The sequence below is a fragment of the Cebus imitator genome, unplaced genomic scaffold, assembly GCF_001604975.1.
Source record: "Cebus imitator isolate Cc_AM_T3 unplaced genomic scaffold, Cebus_imitator-1.0 Scaffold74, whole genome shotgun sequence".
NCBI lineage: Eukaryota > Metazoa > Chordata > Mammalia > Primates > Cebidae > Cebus > Cebus imitator.
Window position 1 is genome coordinate 4,394,277 of NW_016107389.1, and position 21,971 is coordinate 4,416,247.

The 21,971-nt window shown below is 36.1% G+C and overlaps 2 protein-coding genes across 4 annotated transcripts in view; both read left to right on the plus strand.

Moving 5' to 3' along the window:
* DTWD2 (DTW domain containing 2) overlaps positions 1-21,971 on the plus strand; it is a 174,477-nt gene that overhangs the window by 128,373 nt on the left and 24,133 nt on the right. The gene's annotated exons all lie outside the window — the stretch shown is intronic.
* On the plus strand, positions 2,604-4,688 carry LOC108306745 (olfactory receptor 5B21-like). Its single transcript, XM_017531837.2, has one exon. It carries the CDS (start codon positions 3,017-3,019, stop codon positions 3,824-3,826), a length of 810 nt encoding a protein of 269 aa, XP_017387326.2. The 5' UTR covers positions 2,604-3,016; the 3' UTR covers positions 3,827-4,688.

The window sequence follows — 21,971 nt, forward strand, 5'->3', positions numbered from 1 at the left end:
GGTTCAAGCGATCCTTCCGCCTCAGCCTCCTGAGTAGCTGGGACCACAGGCACGTGCCACCATGCCCGGCTATTTTTTGTATTTTTAGTAGAGACGGGGTTTCACCGTGTTGGCCAGGATGGTCTCTATCTCTTGACCTCGTGATCCGCCCACCTCGGTCTCCCAAAGTGCTGGGATTACAGGCGTGAGCCACCGCGCCTGGCCTAGTCAAGTATTTTTTACTCAATTTGGGTTTATCTGATATCTTCTCATGATGATACTGAGGTTAAAGATCTTGATAAAGAATGCAGAAGTGGCAGGGCGCCGTGGCTCACGCTGGTAATCCCAGCACTTTGGGAGGCCAAGGCAGGCGGATCACTTGAGGTTAGGAGTTAGAAACCAGCCTGGCCAACATGGTGAAACCCAACCTCCACTAAAAATACAAAAATTATTTGGGCATGGTGGCAGGCATCTGTAGTCCCAGCTACTCAGGAAGCTGAGGCAGGAGACTCCCTTGAACTTGTGAGGCTGAGGTTGCAGTGAGCTGAGATCACGCCTCTGCATTCCAGCCTGGGTGACAGAATGAGATCTGTCTCAAAAAAAAAAAAAAATATATATATATATATATATATATATATATGTGTGTGTGTGTGTGTGTGTGTGTGTGTGTGTGCGTGTGCGTGCATGTGCTTTTCATCATTTCGGGAGCACATTATATCAACATGACTTGTCACTGGTGTGACAAGACACTGGTTTTGCCATCTTTCTCCACTGTAAAGTTACTATTTTTCATTTTTGTTTTCTATTTTTTTTTTTTTTTTTGAGATGGAGTTTCGCTCTTGTTGCCCAGACTGGAGTGCAATGGTGCGATCTCAGCTCACCACAGCCTCCACCTCCCAGGTTTAAGCAATTCTCCTGCCTCACCCTCCCGAGTAGCTGGGATTACAGGCATGTACTATCACACCCAGCTAATTTTGTACTTTTAGTAGAGTTGGGGTTTCTACATGTTGATCAGGCTGGTATTGAGCTCTTGACCTCAGGTGATCTGCCCACTTCGACCTCCTGAAGTGCTAGGATTACAGGTGTGAGCCACTGAACCCAGCTTCCTGTTCTGTATTTATTGGAATTAAGTCACTAAATTCAGTTCACATTCAAGGTGGACAATTAAGATCTACCTCCTGGAAACAGGCATATCTAAATATATTACTTGGATTTTTTTTGTAAAGGAGTATCTGTAATAATTATTTCTTTCTATCTCATTGTTATTGTTTAATCATTTATTTCAGTATTGACTCAGGGATATTTGTTTTATTCTTTGGTTTATAATCCAGTTCTATCTTAATTTTTTTTGCTCAAATTGTTTTAACTTTGGTCACTGGGAGCTCTTCAGGTTGGTTCCTGGATCCATTTGACATGTCTCACCCCTTCTTCTCTTTCTTTTCTTGATCACTTTCTTACCTTCTCTCACTACCAGGTTCTCCAGACTCATCTGGCATTTTCCTGCTTTACCCCTAAAACCATCCATTTCTCTAAGGAAGCTGGGTTCCTTTTATTGATGAATTATATTTAGAAACCAAGGTATGGGCCCTAGATGGCTTCCTTGCTATATAGAGTGTCACTGCTTCTAGATTCTCTCAGTTGACAGCCCTTGGAAATATGTCTGTGTATACTAACCAATGTATTTGTACATGTGTAATATTTCTGTATCTGGCTATCCACATATGTTAAAATATTAATATATTAAATAAATAAAATATTAATATCTTAATAATTTATTAATTTTAAGTAATATTTTCTATATATTAAGATAAATGAGTTTATACTGGCATCACAAACTCTCATCCAGCACCACAAGTTTCGTTCTAGCCTTTTCTTTTTGTTTACATGTAATTTCTGTCTTTACCATCAAGAAACCTCATTCCCTTTCTGTAATTTATGTGTTCAAACTGAGTATACATGCAAATTAGTCTCAGAATTGTTAATACCTATCGCCACAAGAAACAGATTTACCCACTAGACTGCTATGTTTATTTATAGTTCTTTGTGTCTTTAGCCTAATGGTATCCAGTTAAGATATCATTTTCCAGAGTAACTTAGACCAGCTCCATTCTTCCTCATCACCTTCAGGAATGTTATTTATGTTGTTTTTAATCATTAATTATTATTAAAATTATAGTGCTGCATAAAATAATGATATAGTACATGATAAGCTGTTTATGAAATATTATCAGAAAAATATAAAGAGGAGTAACTTTTTACAATTTTCTTTTTTTTTTCTGCTTACCTGTTTAATCTTGGCTACCTTATCATGACTAAGGAAATAGTATGCTAAAGTCTATGGATGAGGAAAAGTACATATTTTTAATTAATAGAAAGTCATTTCCTAATTCAGCTAGGGAACTTTGTTTTGCTTTATAGTCCTGTACTTTGAAACATCTCATAGTTCTCATGCTAAAAGTTCGTTAAAAATAAACATTAAAAGTTCATTTTTAATGAACTTTTTTTGATGGATTTTTTAATGTTTAATAATTAACTAAATACAAAGTTATATCCATATCATATTTTGACTTTATATGATGTAAATATGTTGAAGAATTCAAACATTGAATTCCTCAATGTATGGACTTTGGATTCAGCAATATAAAGGGGCGAACTTTGATTCTGACCCCTAAATAGACTATTTTGTTCAATATTCAGCTCCCTGAGCCTTAACTTTCTTATCTGTAAGATGGGCATAATAGCACCTACCTCATATGAATTAAAAGCTATAATATACCAGAAGATTCTAGCACGAATCTTACACACAGTACATTCTCTCTATACATTAGTTTTTTACCTTTTTTATCATCCCATAATCCCCTCTCATCCTTTCATTTGAATTTTGTTGCTGTCTCGTCTTTAATCATCAGGCTAATTCAAGTTTGTCACAGTGGAGAATAGCACAGAAGTCACCGAGTTTATCCTCTTGGGATTAACAGATGACCCCAATCTTCAGATATCCCTCCTCCTGGCATTTTTATTCATCTGCCTCATCACGATGCGGGGAATGATGGTGATCATCCACTCAGACTCCCATCTCCACACTCCAATGTACTTCTTCCTCAGTAACCTCTCCTTTGTAGACTTGGGTTACTCATCAGCTGTAGCCCCCAAAACAATGGATGCATTGCAGTCAGGGGACAAGGTCATCTCCTACAATGGATGTGCAGCTCAGTTCTTCTTTGTGGGGTTTGCCACTGTTGAGTGCTACCTTCTGGCCTCCATGGCCTATGACCGCCATGCAGTGGTATGTAGGCCCCTTCATTACACCACCACCATGACAGCAGGTGTGTGTGCCCTCCTTGCTATTGGTTCCTATGTCTCTGGCTTCCTCAATGCCTCTATCCATGCAGCAGGCACCTTCAGACTCTCCTGTGGTTCTAATGAGATTAATCATTTCTTCTGTGACATTCCTCCACTCTTGTCTCTGTCATGCTCCAACACACGCATCAGCAAGTTGGTGGTCTTCTTTGTGGTTGGCCTCAACGTCTTCTTCACCCTCCTGGTCATCCTCGTTTCTTACTTCTTCGTATGTGTCACCATTCAAAGGATGCGTTCTGCTGAAGGGCGGAAGAAAGCCTTCTCCACCTCTGCTTCCCACCTCACTGCTGTGTCCATCTTCTATGGCACAATCATCTTCATGTACTTACAGCCCAACTCCAGCCAGTCCATGAACACAGACAAAATAGCCTCTGTGTTTTACACAGTGGTGATTCCCATGCTGAATCCCTTGATCTACAGCCTTAGGAACAAAGAAGCGAAAAGTGCTCTCTGGAAAATACTCAACAAACTTTACCCCCAATATTAAATGTGAGTGGGAAGTAGGCAAGCAATTAAGGGATAAACTTTCTCTCACTCCTAAAGGCCATCATGACTTTTAAGGTTTGGCTGGTTTCAGTTCTTTTTTCCCCAAGAACAGTGGTTACTTCTGCTATCAGGAGAAGATGTAAAAAGCAGCACATTGAAAAGTCTTACTCACAAAGATAATCTTGTATTTAGTGAACAGCAACATGAGACAGTTAAGCCTTTCTTGATTTAGTTTTTTGATGTGGATCAAAGCAGAAGATGGAAGCATACAACTGAATGTGCTGAATTTTCCTAACCAAATTTTTAACTGTAAGAATTTTTCATTCACTATTAAACTTGGTATAGAGATCCCACTTTCATTTATAATATTTATCAACATGCAGTATTGTTTTTTATTTCTTTGTTCTGTGAGTTTGAAAGTTGGACTTTATAATGTGGACAAAGGATGTTTCAATACTTTAAATGATATTTCAGAGAAAGTTGTAACTTAAAGGACAGGGCACTAAATCAAGAGTCAGGTGGCTGAAGATTAAATCCTTCCAATCTCATACTCTCCCTTCCCTACCCACATTCCTGCCCTTACTCACTGGTCATGTGCCTTTGCAATTGCCATTCCATTTTGCTAAGGTGTTGGGGAAACAATAAACTTTGTTGTATACAGACATATGGAAACATTTTAATAGATGAATGACTTAAACTTTAACATTTATTCGGAGAGCCTGCACTATCTTCTGTGTTTCTTGTTTCTAACATAATTACCAAGACTTCCAGAAGGTTTAGAGAAAAAAATGTATTTTCCCTAGAACTATGAAAAAATATATTTGTCTTCTGAATTAAATGCTTGCATTTCTTAGCACCCTTAAGTTTGGTGATTTTAATGAACTCTTAACATGAGAACGATGAGCCAAATGTAAATAAATCACAGTAGTTACCATTTCACCATCCTCTTAACTGACCATTTCAAACTGATTTTTTTCTACTTCATATATTTCTCTTCATGTACAGCAGTCTTTTTGAAGGCAAATAAAATCTTGGACACAAAATATAAACTCTGGTATGTTATTAAATATAGCACCAATGTGGGAAGCAGATCTATCCTTTCTTTAGCTGTGTAGTACTTTTACTTAAAAAAAAAAAAAACTCTTTTATTTGGCTGAAGATAGGGCAAGTAAAAAACAAAGAAATTATTTTGCTGTTATGCTAAAACATTTTAAAGCAAATTTTGCTGAAGTTGCATTTCAGAATTTACTGACTGATTGTTAGGAGGCCAACTTCCCTGTATGTTTCTTACTTTTAATAGTAACTCTTTTTTTTCCCCCAGACGGAGTCTCTCTCTGTCTCCCAGGCTGGAGTGCAGTGATGAGATTTCGGCTTACTGCAACCTCTGCCTCCCAGAATCAAGCGATTCTCCTGTCTCAGCCTCCCAAGTAGCTGGGACCACAGGCGCATGCCACCACACCCGGCTAATTTTTTTGTATTTTTAGTAGAGACGGGGTTTCACTGTGTTAGCCAGGATGGTCTCGATTTCCTGACCTTGTGATCTGCCCTCCTCGGCCTCCCAAAGTGCTAGGATTACAGGTATGAGCCACCTTCCCCGGCCTAATAGTAATTCTTAAAACAGAGATAGGAAACATGTTTGGAGCTGTATACTATTTTATGATTAAAAGCACTTCTGGAGAGCTGTGCTATTATATACTTTCTTTTCATAATTATTAGTAAGTATTTTAGTTCAGAAACTACTTCCCAATTTGATATATTCTTCATAAATCTTGTTGGACATTTTTCTGTCAATATGAGATCCTCTTCCGGGGTACTTTTCTCTGTGGCAAGGAAAAATTAGAAGGTAAATCCTTCCCTGTGAAGGAAATGTGACTGGTTGGCTAGTCTGTTTGCTTACAAATGTATTTATAAGGCAAATTTTATTCAGCATATTTTTTGTGCTAATCCCTTTGTTAGGTGCAAATACAAAGATGGGGGGAAAGGAACATTTCCATTCTGAAGGATCACAGTAGAGTTGAGGGGGACAAATGCACAAATATGATACAGGGTACCAAGAACAATGCTAGTAGGTATTTTGGGAGAAGAGAAATATCATGTATCTTGGCAGGGGAAATTACGAAATAGTTTCTAATGGAGGAATATTACCTACTTAGAGAATGTGTAAAAGTCATCCAGGAGAAGATGTGCAGAGAAAGAGAAGGACACTTATTTATAGAGGGCAAGGTAGGAGCAAAGTCCCAGAGAAGAATATATGTAAGAAACTATAGACAGATCAGGGTTTCTTGCAAAGTAAGGAAATGGCAAGAAAAGAGGCCAGAGAATAAGATAGAGCCCAGATTGTGGAGGGCTTTTTAATGCCATTGTTGGTATTAATGCATCATGTTGTGTAAGGGAAAGATCCTTGACTGGACAGACATGTGTTCACCGCTTTTCTCTTTTATTAGCTAATTGCTTTGGGCATGTTATGTACCTGTTTTTGAGCCTTAGTCTCCTAATTTGGAAATAGGAACAATTATATATGCTTTGAAACTAATTAAATGAGATAATAGTATTTATAAAATTATGTTAGGTACTTTGTAAATGCACAGTATCAGGGCTCTGGATCTGTTCCTCCCATGAGAATGTCCAAAATTATCTTTTCCTCTCAAGCTGCATGTCTTCTATGTCCAAAAATACTGTAATACCATGACTCAAAACCTTTTTGAACTGGATTTTTTTTTTTTTTAACTTAAAAGTCATAGGTCTCCTTTTTGTATGGAGTCACACATACATTACTTAACCACAGAAATTATAGTAACTATATGTGTTATTAAGGACTTCTTTATACAGTAGCTATGTAGTTGACTCAAAAGAATGGAAGAGCATTGAAATGTATATTTCTTCTTATAGGAAAGGACTTCTTGAATAAGATGTTTTTGTCTATGGTTTAGTGCCTACTTGGTTTGGTGCTTGATGACATGTAATTAAGTTAAAGACAGAATGCACAGTGGAAAGGATTCAGAAGAATATAGGCAGCATATAATTTATACACACTTGATTTGTGGGAACATTCTCTTGTGGAGTGTGAATGTAGAACTTTTACCTTTACTGGGGACAACTATTTGTTTTTATAATTCTGGACATTTAGGGGAGTACGAAGTATATAGCTAAATAACCTAAAGTAAAAGCTATGAATCAAAAAACATAATGCAGTGTCCATTTGTGTTACTGAGGTTGCCATTGCCTGCATATAACAGAATATGTGACTAAACGTGGCTTGAAGAAATATGGGCTTTCTCATAAAAAGTCCAGAGGTAGGCAGTTCAGGGTTGGCTAGGTCAGCAGTTCAGCACCATCAGGGTTCTATATCAGTTTTTCAAATGGAAATGTCCAAAGCAAGAAACAGGAAGAATAAGGGATATTTTTCCTGCTTCTTTTTTACATATTTTCTCAAATATAATTATGTTACTTATAAAGAAAACTATATTTTTGGAAACAAAACTTCTTTTCAACATCTCTCTCTCCTTTTATTAGATAAAACTTTTTCAAAAGTGCCTCATTAGACTTCCTTTTATGTCTCATTAACCAGAATTGGCTCATATGATCACCCCTAAACGAATCACTGGAAAAGAGTAATGGGATAGCCACGGTTTGCTTGTAGTTATTATGATTCATTCCCCGATGCTAGCCCTACCTTCTCTGAGTACATTGTTAACTGAACATCTGAAAAAATTGGTTCTGGTGGCAAGGAAGGTGGGGTAAATAATTGTTAGGTAGAAAATCAACATTGTTTTACCAACTAAGAAGTATAATGATATAAACTGGTATATATGTATAGTATTTGATATTTTTTCAAAGTAAATTATATTTTAGGTGGATTCCTGTTTTGAGATGCAAATTCAAGATATTCACTTTTTTTTTCCTTTTATAATCACACTAAAAGATCTGTATACAAACAAAGACAATGAAGTAACCAAGGCTGTCTTGATACCTTCTCATATCTGCCCTATTTCTAACATTCTTTTTGTTTTACCCTAGGAATAGAGACCTAAAACTCCCTGGATGTAAAAGGATGCCCTCCTTTACTCACTGTGCTCCAGACAGTCTAGCTTTCTAGCTTTTCCTTGTACATGCCACTATTGCTTAGCCCAGTAGTCCCGAGCCTTTTTGGCACCAGGGACTGGTTTCCTGGAAGACATTTTTTTTTTATGAATGGGTCAGTGGTTTTGGAATGAAACTGTTCCACATCAGATCATCAGTTAGATCCTCATAAGGAGTGTGCAACCTAGATCCCTTGCATGAGCAATTCATGGTAGAGTTGGCGTTCCTATGAGAATCTAGTGCTGTGGCAGATCTGACGAAAGGCAAAGTGAGTGGTAATGCTCACTCACCCACCTACCACTGCTCACATCCTGCGAGGCCTTGGACTAGTACCTGTCTATGGCCTGGGGGGCTGGGGACCCCTGGCTTACCTCCTTTGCTCTTGTTACTCACTCTGCCTGGAACTTGCTTCCTTAGATCCCTGTGATTTTAGCTTTTTATAATTCAGCTCTCAGCTCAAATGTTACCTCTCTAAGCAGAGTCTTTCCCCTCATTACTCATTCTAAATGAGCCTCTCCATTTAGTTTCTGTTAGCCCATTTTGTTTTCTTCTTGGGACCTACCACTAAGTACTATTATTTATTTGAGTTTATGTTCATTTTCTGCTGTTTTGGCTATACTGACCCATAACACAAGAAACTTCTCCTTTGTTGTCTCTGCCTTATCTCAGTCTCTTTTCTAGGTACCAGGCACATAGTTGGTACTCAATAAATGTTTATTGAAATAAAAAATACTGAGAAATAGTGAGTTTGAAATTATTCTTTAAAAAAAAATTTGTTTAGTTAAAACCTATGTATTTGGCTTATCAGCCAAACTGAGGGTGAAGGTGAGCATCTTAAAGGGTAGCTATTGCAGTAGAAGGCTATGCTTCCTCTGTAAGTAGGACAAATCAAGATAATACCTTTGAGCAGGGCCAAGATTTGCCTCAGGGAAAAATTTTATATTTCTGCACCTGATCTGAGCACTGTTAAAATGGGTAGCTGAAGCCCCAAGGATGAAATTTGTTTAGCTTGGAAATCATTTAAGTGGGCTTTACCAAATCCTCACTGTAATCATAAAATTCAATGTCATGGTATCATTGGAACATCAGACTTTAGGCTGAGTAAGTTTCAGGTGAACCTACCAATGAAAACTGCATTGCACAATGTCTGCTTAAATGATTTAACTCTAATCCAGGTAACTGTTGGGAGACATTAAGCAAAAACTGTCATTTTGTTTTTAGAACCCTTCAATGTGAAGGCGTTGTCAAACCAGTAATTAGTAATTAGAGAACATTGTCCTTTAAAGCCCATTTCTAGTGTAAAGCAATAAAGTCATGCATACAAATGAATTCTCATCTTTCCGACTTCTCTTGAGAAATGGAGAAATGGAGGCAGTTTCCATTTAGCTTGCCCCAAAGTGGATGTAAATTTAAAGTCGAAAGAGATAAACCAGGAAAAAATGTGCAACTTGTGTAATGTAATCATTTCTAAAAGTGAAAAGACCATTAATTTTACAGAATAATAGGCAGAAGATATTAATAGACAGCTTACTGAAAAAAACTAAGTTTGAATGGGCCCGTAGACATATGGCAGAGAGGTTCAACCTCTCTCCTAACAGGAATGCTGCATATTAAAATTATCCTGAGGTGCCATTTCTGATCTATCAGATTGTCAAAAATCCTAAACAATATGCTCCGTTACGAACTTGTGGGGAAACATGAGTTTTCATGTATTATTTGTAGGAGTGTTACCACTCTATTGAGGGTAATTCGATAATATTTAGTGAACGTTTATATAAATTTTCCCTTTGACCCAGCAATCCCTAGGATTCCAGCAGAAAGATTAATGCAATGCTATTTATTATTATTATTTTAAATAGCAAATGAGTAGAAAAAGCAAATATCAAAAAAGTGGATTGCATGAATAAACTGTGGTATAGCTACACAATCAACTATTATACTGTTACAAAAAGAAAAATAAATGTGAAAAGGAATGATATTCAGATATCTTTAAGAGTAACTTAAATGAAAAGTGCAAGGTACCAAACAATGTTTATAGTATACATTTTGTGTAAGAAAGGAAAGAATGTTAATTTATATAAGATTATAATATATTTATACAATACATATTATAAATACACTATGCCTTTATATAATATATAATGTGTTGTAGCAGTATAATATAACATATATTCATATATATTTATTTTTTGAGACAGGGCCTCACTCTGTAGTAGTGCAGGCTGGAGTGCAGGGGGATGATCACAGCTCACTGCAGCCTCAACTTCCTGGGCTCAAGATATCCTCCCACCTCAGCTCCTCAAGTATTTGCGACTGCAGATGCATGTTACCACACATGGCTGATTTTTGTATTTTTTGTAGTGATGGGGTTTTATCATGTTGCCCAGGCTAGTTTTGAACTCCTGGGCTCAAGTGATCCTCTGTCTAGGTCTCCCAGAGTGGTGGGATTACAGGTGTGAGCCATGGTTCCTGGCGTGTATTTTTTATATACTAAGTATTTGTTCATCTTTTTATAAAAAAGTAGTAGATGGGCAATCCAAAAATGTTACCTATGAGGGAGGAAAGCAATAAGTAGAGGGGACAGACAGTAAAGCAAACCTTCCATAAGTTTATCTTATTACATAGTTTGACCATGCAGCTATGTAAATATTTTTTATGAGTAAATAAAAAATGAAAGTGAAGGAAACAAATGAACCTAATTATTAGTGCTGGGGCAAAGATGACAGCAAAACTAATGACATTATAGCAAAAGGCTGCAGAAGTCAATTGAAGGGATCCATATGATGGGTTAATTTGAATATCTAAAATATTAATTTCTGGAATGGATCAAAACATTTAAAAAATCCATACTATATGAAACGTGTAGAACATACAACATGAATTCATAATGATACCTTAAAAATAAGTGAAAAATCAAATATTGATCTTTATTGACATTTACGAGGTTATCAACTCATTACTCTGAAAATAATGAATATGTGATTCTTTCCCTTTAGCTATCCTGCCTTTACTACAGAAACTATATTTCAGGGTTTCTAGGTACTTGAAGAGGCTTTTTTTTGGTACAAGAATTCCAGTTAGATACAGAGGAAATTAGACCTAGAAAAATTATAGTCACGAAACCCTCCACTGAAATAATAGTTTTAGGAAGGGATTATCATTAGATGCTGAACCATTAGGTGAGTGAATAGAAAACTTTATTATGGAGGAGTCAGGGTGTTGACACTTAAACTAATGATGAATTTTAGCACCACTAAAGGTGGGATGACCAGATATCACGTGCCTTATAATGTGATACAATGGGAAATACTCAGCACATCACCTTTGAAATATTCTGACTTAAAATAAGGAATTGGAAGATATAAAAGAGGCTTAAGAAACCTAACAGCTGGCCGGGCGCGGTGGCTCAAGCCTGTAATCCCAGCACTTTGGGAGGCCGAGGCGGGTGGATCACGAGGTCAAGAGATCGAGACCATCCTGGTCAACACGGTGAAACCCCGTCTCTACTAAAACTACAAAAAATTAGCTGGGCATGGTGGCGCGTGCCTGTAGTCCCAGCTACTCAGGAGGCTGAGGCAGGAGAATTGCCTGAACCCAGGAGGCGGAGGTTGCGGTGAGCCGAGATCGTGCCATTGCACTCCAGCCTGGGTAACAAGAGCGAAACTCTGTCCCCACCCAAAAAAAAAAAAAAAAAAGAAACCTAACAGCTAACTGCAATGTGTGGATCTTGTTTGGATCATAGTTTGAAAATACCAGCTGTATTTGTTTTGAGACAGTTGAGAAATTTGTTTGATGATACTAGGGTATAATTGCTAATTCTGTTAGGTGTAATAAAAGTTTGGTAATGATTTTAAATGATAATCACCTATGCTTGTATACAGAAGCTTATAGGAATCAAGTAGCAAGAAGTTTGTAATTTGCTTTAATATAGTTTTAAGAAAAGATGGCCAAGAACTAGGGGGGTCAGAACAGGCAGGATTGACAAAATGTTGATAATTCTGGAATCTGCATAATACATACATAAGCCTTTATTATATTATTTTCCTTTAGGGTATGTTTGAAAAGTTCAGTAATACAGAGTTTTTAAGTTTTTGAAGAACCTCTAACTCACATGATTTTATGAAATAGACACTGAGAAGACAATCACAGTTTTCTCCTGAGAGACTTCTCAGCAGCTCAAACAGTCCTTATTAAAGTACATGTCTGTGTCAACATGAGAGACTTGGGTGGGGAAATCTTTTACTGAAATTATATAGCTTATCTGAATATAGGTATTCTTTTTTGAAACCTTTAAATTCCATTGAGTACCTTTTCTCTAAATCAACCCTCTTATTTTAAATGACAGAAAAAGATCTCATTTTGAAGTATTACAAAGCTCTGCAATCACTCTAAGGCCAGAAATCTTTTCTTTTTTTTTTTTTTTGCCTCATGAAAGTATCAGTTACACATTGCCACAATACTGCTGTGTAACAAACAACCACAAAATCTTTTTGTTTTTTTTTTTTTTTGAGACAGAGTCTTGCTCTGTCACCCAGACTGGAGTGCAGTAGTGCAATCTCGGCTCACTGCAAGCTCCATCTCCCTGGTTCAAATGATTTTCCTGCCCCAGCTTCCTGAGTAGCTGGGACTACAGGTGCATGCCACCATGCCTGGCTAATTTTTTGTATTCTTAGTAAAGAAGGGATTTCCCTGTGTTAGCCATGATGGTCTTGCCCCTCTGACCTTGTGATCCACCCGCCTCAGCCTCCCAAAGTGCTGGGATTATAGGCATGGGCCACCATGCCCAGCCTCAACTACGAAATCTTAGTAGCATTACAACAATAAGCTTATTGCTCCCACATTGTGGTCAGTTGGGTGTCTTCTAGGCAGTTCTGCTAATCTTGGTTGGTTTACTGTTGTAACTAGCACAGGCTGGCTAGGCCACTGATATGATTCAACTCTATTCTACTTGTTTCTCATACACCTGTAAACTATGCCAGATGTATTCACTTGATGATGGCAGATATGAAAGAGGAAGCAGTAAGTCCAGTTGCACAAGTTTTCAAGTGTTTAATCTAGAGCTACCTATTCTCTACTACTGAGGAAAGACTTTGTGTACTCTACACAGTACGAAGTGAATCATTAGACCTTCCACTCTGGCTAGTGGGAAGAGGCAAGCGCCCAGCACTGTGTGTCTGCTAGTTACCGTTAACTTTTCTTTTAGGTGACTTTGATGTTCAGATTGCTTAAACACAATATGAAAAGCAGTAACCATAAAGTAAAATATTTATAAATTATATTTCATTAAAATCAATAACTTAGTCATCAAAAGACCCTAGAGTGAAAACATAATTCACAGTGAGAAGATATTTGTAATATATAAAGACTCTTAAAAATTAATAAGTCAGAAAGCCCAATATAAAATGGGGTAAAAGACTTAAACAGACATTTCACAAAAAAAAGATATATGGCTAATGAGCATATGACAAAATTCTTAATAGCATTTGTCATTAGGAAAGTGCAAAAAATCCCCAACATAAAGCAAAAGTAAAAATTTTCATTTTGTAAAAGTATATCAAGCCTGACACATATTAAGATATACACTCTGTATTATATATGTATACATATGTACACAGAAGTTATACTTAAGTTAAAAAAAGCCCACAAAAGCTTAACAAACACGTACACAGACCCCACACACATGAATAGGAAAGTTCACTCACTCATCTAGTTGATGATAGAGACTGCTATTAAGATCTCTTAAAATTTTCATACTTTTTTTTTGACAGAAGTACGTGTGTGCATCTACATTTCTTTGTTTATAACATGAACAGTAAAAATCTAAGCCTCTTTGGAATAAAGGATATAAAATAGCTTTATAAATTGATGAGTAATAAAGAAAAATAAAAAATTCACACGAGAAACGATTTTATACCTACTGGATTGGCAAACATTTTTAAAAGTATGAAAATACTAAATGTAGGAGATGACGTGGAACAAATGGAACTCTTATTCAGAACTGAAAAGTGTATATAATATAACTACTTTGGAACACAGTTTTTCATTGTTTCGTGATGATGCAAATGTGCTTAACCTAGGACTTAATCAGCTCCACTCCTAGATGTGTACTCTAGTGATACGTTTATATTCCTAGACTAGGATATGTTTAATTATTATTACTTTGTTTATAATAGCAAATAACTTTAAAGGTCCCATATCTTTCAGTGAATAACTAAATTGTGGCAAATTCATGAACAAGAATACTGTAAGAAAGAAATAAAATGAATATACTGCAGCTATAAGAATGATATAGATTAATACCTGAGATACAGTGTTAAAAAGATAAAAAGACAAGTCATAGAAGAATACATACCCTTTTTATAAAGTTCAAAAATAGACAAAATTGAACAATGTCTTATTTAGGATACCAAAATGTAAGAAAATTATTAAAAATTTAGAGTAGTAGTTATTTCAGAAAAGGTAGAGTTTATTAGGAGAACTTTGACTGTTTTATTATGGACCTTCTTAAGTGAACTTGGATGGATCTCGATTCTCTCTCTTTCTGTCTCTTGAGTATACCGGGAGGAGCATACTGATACTGTCAATCATTTTGGATATATTCAGTTTCCTAAATGGTTATTAGAGGATTCAAGGATGTCAGTTGAAGTGTTATGCTTCATAGCCCAACTATTACCTATTCTATCTTATAAATATTAAGCATTTTATAATTATATTTTAAAAGTTAAGATGTTGGAAGAGTAAATACCTTAAAGTAAATAGTCATTTTCTCTGGCTGGTGACATTGCAGGGCACTTCACTTTTTATATTATGCATTTCTAAATCTTGTAGGTCTTTAATAATTAACATGCTTTTTTATATTTAGAAAAAATAATTATAGGAAGTAAAAAAAAGCAAAATTTTAACAATATATTTCTAACAAGGGTGGTAACCTTGAGTTATATGCTGTTCTATCAAGCTGCCATGTCAATCTTAATACTAAAAATATTTGTTCTTGACAATCACCAGGCCCAACATTTACTCCCACTGCAGACTTTCAGATGAACATCTTTATCTTTTATCAGTATTTTAATAAGTCTAAATTTAGGTTAGTGTTTTCTTTATTGGTATAATATACGTAGGTTTCTGTTTATATGCAGTATTATTAAACAATTGCCTGCATTTAGCAGGAATAGGCTAAATAAAGAAAAACAATAAATAAAATTTTAAAAAGTTTCACATCCCTCACTTTAAGTAAAAGTTAATTTAAAAGTTGTGTGATAAACGTCCCTTGCCTACGAGACACTGTTTTTTTTTTTTAGAATCTCTTTTAGGACATATAGCCACGTATAAGTATGTAACTATAAGAATTTGCAGCAAAACGTTCTACCACACCTTCTTATAATTACATAATTACACTTAGGTATAGGTTCGAAATTAATCTTTTTTTTTTTTTTTTGAGACAGGGTTTTGCTCTGTCACCCAGGCTGGAGTGCAGTGGCACAGTCATGGCTCTCTGCAGCTTCAACCTCCCAGGTGCAGGTGATCCTCCTGCCTCAGCCTCCCAAGTAACTGGGACTACAGACACATGCCACCATGCTTGGCTAACATGGCTAACACCTAGGCAACTGGCCTGTTACCCAGGCTAGTCTCAAACTCCTCCCACCTTGGCCTCCTGTTGCTGAGATTACAGGTGTGAGCCACTGTGCCAGTCAACATTTTAATTTTAAAGGAACAAAAATGTAAATTCTATGGTTATTAAAACCATATTCCTATGATGGATTTAAAATCTTTTAAAAAGTTGAACTTTATATAGAATGTGAAATACTTTAGAAATATGTGAATGATGTCATTGATAATGAAATGCTAGTTTCCAATAGTATCAAGTTTATACCTAAATAGGTACATGGTTCAGTTGACAACCTTGAAGATTATGGTATATCTCCATTTTTATGGGAGAATAAATAAATCTCCATTTTGATGTTTTTGTGTGTGTTTTCTTTGTATGTATGTGATTAGACAAATATATTAGTTGGATAAAAGGTCTTTTTAACATCTACTTTTCTTATATGACTATATAATTTTAAAAATTACATGTTCTCTTTAGAATTTTTTTTCTAAATGAGTGCTCTAAAAATGTCACTTTAAGGCATAATGTTTGGAAAACATAATTTATTTATGCTCTTGATGTAGATTTCAATAACCCACTAAGTTTTGCTCCAGTTGAATTTTTCCTGTATCCTAAAAGAAATTAATGACAATATGTTGACATAAGGTTTTCAGATTTTGCATTATTAAAAAAAAGATTAGAGTTGCATAGAATGAAAAAAAGCAATTCTTTTACTAGTCCTAGGAAAGGATTAGATAAGCATGACATATTTTATAAATTAAACACAGTTCTTATTTGGATCAAAAGTCTAAGGAGTTTTTATAGATTTCTCAGGTTAAATGGAAATATGTTCCATTTTTCATAATATGAAAAATGTCTATATTTGTAATTCTTGTAATATGTGTGCTATAAGTGAGCTATCTCCACTTTATAAGCTTACCAAAGTTTCTCCAGAGTTATAAATGATGACTAATAATACTTGTTTACCAATTTAAAATTCTCCAACTAAAAGTTAATAATTGATTAAAATAGTTGTTTATCAACTTTGTAAGCCTGAATTCAGACACAAATCCTTAACCTTTTTAAACAGTATCTTTCTCCACTCCTTGTCCCCTCATATTCTTCCCCAGTAAAGTCACAAACCCCTGAAATTTAGGTATTAAAAATTTTAAATGCTTTAGATTCAGAGGGTACTTGTGCAGGTTTGTTACAAGGGTATATTGCCTGACGCTTAGGTTTGGGGTCATCTAGGTAGTGAGCATAGTACCCAATACATAGTTTTTCAATCCTTGCCCTCCTTCCTTCCTCTTCCCTCTTGTAGTCCCCAGTATCTGTGGTTCCTGTCTTTATGTCTTTGTGTACCCAGTGTTTAGCTCCCACTTATAAGAGAGAATATGCAGTATTTGATTTTCATGTTCTATGTTAATTTGCTTAGGATAATGGCCTCTAGTTGCATCTACATTGCTGCCAAGGACATGATTTCATTCTTTTTTGGCTATACAGTATTCCTTATGCATATGTACCACATTTTCTTTATCTGATCCACCACTGATGGATATCTAGGTTGATTCTGTTTCTTTGCTGTTATGAATAGTGCTGTGCGATGAACATATGAGTGCATATATCTTTTTGGTAGAATGATTTATTTTCCTTTGTATATGTAGCCAGTAATGGGATTGGTGGGTTGAATGTTGGCTCTCTTTTCAGTTCTTTGAAAAGTCTCTAAACTGCTTTCTACAGTGGTTGAACTAATTTACATTCCTACCAACACAGTGTATAAACATCTCCTTTTCTCTGCAGGCTTGCCAATATCTGTTATTTTTTGATGAAAAAATAATTTCAACTTGTATTTAGATTGGGGGTGCATGTGCAGGTTTGTTACATGGGTGTATTGTGTGATGCTGGGGTTTAGGGTATGAATGATACTGTCACCCAGGTAGTGAGCATAATACCTGATAGGTAGTTTTTTAGCACTTGCCCCACGTCCTCTTTCCTCTCTCTAGTAGGGTCCAGTGTCTGTTGTTCCTGTCTTTATGTCCATGTATACCCAGTACTTAACTCTGACTTACAGATGAGAACATGTGGTTTGGTTTTCTGTTCTGCATTAATTCACTTAGGTTGATGACTGCCAGCTGCATCCATGTTGCTGCAAAGGACATGATTTCATTCTTTTTTTATGAATGCGTAGTGTTCCACGGTGTATATGTATCACATTTTCTTTATTCAATCCATCATGGTCGATTCTGTGTCTTTGCTATTGTAAATAGTGCTGCGATCAACATATTGTGTTGATACTGTGTCATTATGATAGAACAATTCATATATATATGTGTGTGTGTGTGTATATATATATGTGTGTGTCTGTGTGTATACATATATACGTATATATATCTCCAGTAATAGGATTTTTGGGTCAATTAATAGTTCAGTTTTAATTTCTTTGAGAAATCGCCACACTGCTTTTCACAGTAGCTGAATTAATTTACATTCCCACAAGCAGTGTGTAAACATTCCCTTTTCTCCATAGCCTCTTGCAGGCATTTGCTATTTTTTCATAATAGCCCTTCTGACTTGTATGAGATGGCATTTCATTGTGGGTTTTTTTTTTTTTTTTTTTTTTAACAGGGTCTCACTGTGTTGCCCAGGCTGCAGTGCAGTGGCACGATCTCAGCTCACTACAACCTCCACCTCTCAGGTTCAAGTTCTCCTGCCTTAACCTACCGAGTAGCTGGGATTACAGATGTGTACCACTAAAGCCAGCTAATTTTTGTAGTTTTAGTAGACATGGGGTTTCACCATTCTGGCCAGGCTGGTCTCTAACTCCCAAACTCAGGTGATTCACCCACCTCAGCCTCCCAAAGTGCTGGGATTACAGGTGTGAGCCACGGTGCCCAGCCTCATTGTGGTTTTGATTTGCATTTCTCTAATGATTATTGATACTGAGCATTTTTTCACCTGCTTGTTGGCCACATGTATGTCCTCTTTTGAAAAATGTATTTTCACATCCTTGCCCACTTTTTAATGGGGTTCTTTGTTTTTTTGCTTGAAGTTTGTTTAAGCTCCTTATAGATTCTGGATATTAGATCTTTGTTGGATGCATAGTTTGCCAGTAATTTCATCCATTCTGTAGGTTTTTTGATTTGCTGTGTTGATAGTTTCTTTTGGTCTGCAGAAGCTTTTTAGTTTAATTAGATTCCACTTTTCAACTTTTGCTTTTGTAGCAGTTGCTTTTGAGGACTTAGTAATAAATTCTTTGCCAAGGCTGATATCCAGAGGCTATTTCCTAGATTTTCTTCCAGGATTTCTATACTTCTTGGTTTTATATTTAATTCTTTAATCATCTTGAATTATAATAATTATTTTTTTTTGAGGTGGAGTCTGACTCTGTCACCAAGGCTGGGGTGCAGTGGTGCAGTCTTGGCTCACTGCAACCTCTGTCCCCAGGGCTAAAATGATTCTCCTGCCTCAGGCTCCCTAGTAGCTGGGATTACAGGCATGTGCCACCATGTCAGGCTATTTTTTTTTTTTTTTTTTTTTTTTTTTTTTTTTTTGTATTTTTAGTAGAAACAGGATTTCACCGTGTTGACCAGGCTGATTTCGAATTCCTAGCCTCAAGTGATCTGCCAGCCTTGGCCTCCCAAAATGCTGGGATTACAGGTGTGAGCCACCCTACCTGGCCATCTTGAATTAATTTTTGTATATGTTGATATGTAGAGGTCCAGTTTCATTCTTCTGCGTATGGTTAACCAGTTATCCCAGCACCAGTTATTGAATAGGGAGTTCTTTCCCCATTTTTTATTTTTGTAGACTTTGTTAACGATCAGTTGATTGTAGGGATGTGGCTTTATTTCTAGATTCTCCATTCTGTTTCATTGGTCTATGTATCTGTTTTTGTACCAGTACCATGCTATTTTGGTTACAATAAATAGCTTTATAGCATAGTTTGAAGCCAGGTAGTGTGATGCATCCAGTTTTGTTCTTTTTGCTTAGGATTACTTTGGCTATTAGGGTTCTTTTTTGTTCCATATAAATTTTAGAATAATTTTCCCTAATCCTGTAAAAAATGATGTTTGTGGTTTGATATGAATAGCCGTGACTCTGTACATTGCTTTGGTCAGTGTGGCCATTTTAATGATATTGATTCTTCCAATCTATAAGCATGGAATGTTTTTCCATTTCTTTGCATAGTCTCTGATTTCCTTCAACAGTATGTTTTTGTTCTCCTTGTAGAGATGTTTTACCTCCTTGGTTAGATGTATTTGTAGGTATTTTATTTTTTTGTGGCGATTTTAAATGAGATTGTGTTCTTGATTTGGCTCTCAGCTTTAATATTGTTGTTGTATGGAAATGCTACTGATTTTTGTATATCAATTTTGCATACTGAGACTTTACTGAAGTTGTTTACCAGATCTAGGAACCCTTTGGCAGAGTCTTAAGGGTTTTCTAGGTCATAGAATGATATTGTCAGTGAAGAGAGATAATTTGACTTATCTTCCTACTTGGATGTCTTTTATTTCATTCCCTTACTTGATTGCTCTGGCTATGACTTCCAGTACTATGTCATAGTGAGACATAGTGAGAGTGGGCACCCTTGTTTTGTTCCAGTTCCTTTTTGTTTGTTTGGACTTTTTGATCTCCAAGTTTTGTTCCAGTTCTTAAGGGGAATGGTTTCTGTTTTTACCTGTTCAGTATGATGTTGACTGTAGGTTTGTCATAGATGACTCTTATTATTTTGAGGTTTGTTCCCTTGATGCCTAATTTGTTGTGAATTTTTATCATGAAGGAATGCTGGATTTTATTGAAAGTACTTTTTGAATTTATTGATCATGTGGTTTTTATTTTTAATTCTGTTTATGTCATGAATCACATGTATTGATTTGCATATGTCAGTCCAACCTTGCATTCTGGAATAAAGCCTAATTGACTGTGGTGTTGCTGGACTTGGTTTGCTAGTATTTTGTTGAGGATTTTTGTGCCTGTGCTCATCAGGGATATTGGCCTGTAGGTTTTTTTTTTTTTTTTTTTTATTCTGCCTTTGCCAGATTTTGGTGTCAGGATGATGCTGGTTTCATACAATAAATTAGGGAGGAGTCCCTTCTCCTTGATTGTTTGGAATAGTTTCAGTAGGATTGGCACCACCTTTTATTTGTATGTCTAATAGAATTGGCTGTGAATCCCTCTGGTCCAAGGCTTTTTTATTGGTTGGTAGGTTTTAAAATTCTTGATTCAATTTTGGAATTCATTATTGGTCTGTTCAGGGTTTCAATTTCTTCCTTATTTAATCTTGGGAAGTTGTGTGTTTCCAGGAATTTGTTTATTCCCTCTGGATTTTCTAATTTGCATGCATAAAGGTGTTCATAATAGTCTCCTAGGAACTTTTATATTACTGTGGGGTTGGTGGTAACATCACCTTTGTGATTTCTGATTGTGCTTATTTAGGTCTTTGTTAATTTAGCTAGTAGTCTGTTGATCATGCTTATTTTTTCAAAGAATTAACTTTTTATTTTGTTGAACTTTTGTATGGAATTTTAGGTTTCAATTTCATTTAGTTCCAGTCTGATTTTAGTTATTTCTTTTTTTCTACTAGCTTTGGGCTTTGTTTGTGTTTTTCTGGTTTTTCTAGGTGTGATGTTAGATAATTAATTTGAGATCTTTCTAACTTCTTGATGTAGATGTTTAGCACCATAAAGTTTCCTATTAACATTGCCTTGTGTTCCTGAGAATTTGGTATTTTGCATCTCTGTTTTCATCTATTTAAAAATTTTATTAATTTCTGCCTTAATTTTGTTGTTTACCCAAAAGTCATTCAGGAGCAAGTTGTTTATTTTACATGTAATTTTATGGTTTTGTGAGATCCTCTTGATATTAAAATTTTTTTTTTTTTTTAAATTTCAATAGGTTATTCTGGAACAAGTGGTCTTTGCTTACATGAGTAAGATCTTCAGTGGTGATTTGTGAGATTTTGGTGTACCCATCACCTGAGCAGTATACACTATACCCTATTTGTAGTATTTTATCCCTCACCCCCTTCCTACTCTTTTCCTCTGAGTCCCCAAATTCCATTATGTCATTCTTACACCTTTACATCCCCATAGCTTAGCTCCCACTTTTGAGTGAGAATATACAGTGTTTGGTTTTCTTTTTTTTTTTCCCCATTTATTTAGGTCATCTTTAATTATTTTAAGCAATGTTTTGCATTTTTCACAGTATACATTTTGCATTTCTTTTTTTTCCCCCATTTATTTATTTTATTGCATTTTAGGTTTTGGGGTACATGTGAAGAACATGCAAAATTGTTGCACAGGTACACACGTGGCAATGTGACTTGCTGCCTTCCTCCCCATCACCTACATCTGGCATTTCTCCCCTTGCTATCTCTCCCCAGCTTCCCACCCCCCACCGTCCCTCCCCTATTTCCCCCCAACTGACCCCAGTGTGTAGTGCTCCCCTCCCTGTGTCCATGTGTTCTCATTGTTCAACA

What these genes read in the sequence shown, in the direction of transcription:
- LOC108306745 (XM_017531837.2), top strand. Translation starts at nt 3,017, where the DNA reads ATGCGGGGAATGATGGTGATCATCCACTCAGACTCCCATCTCCACACT.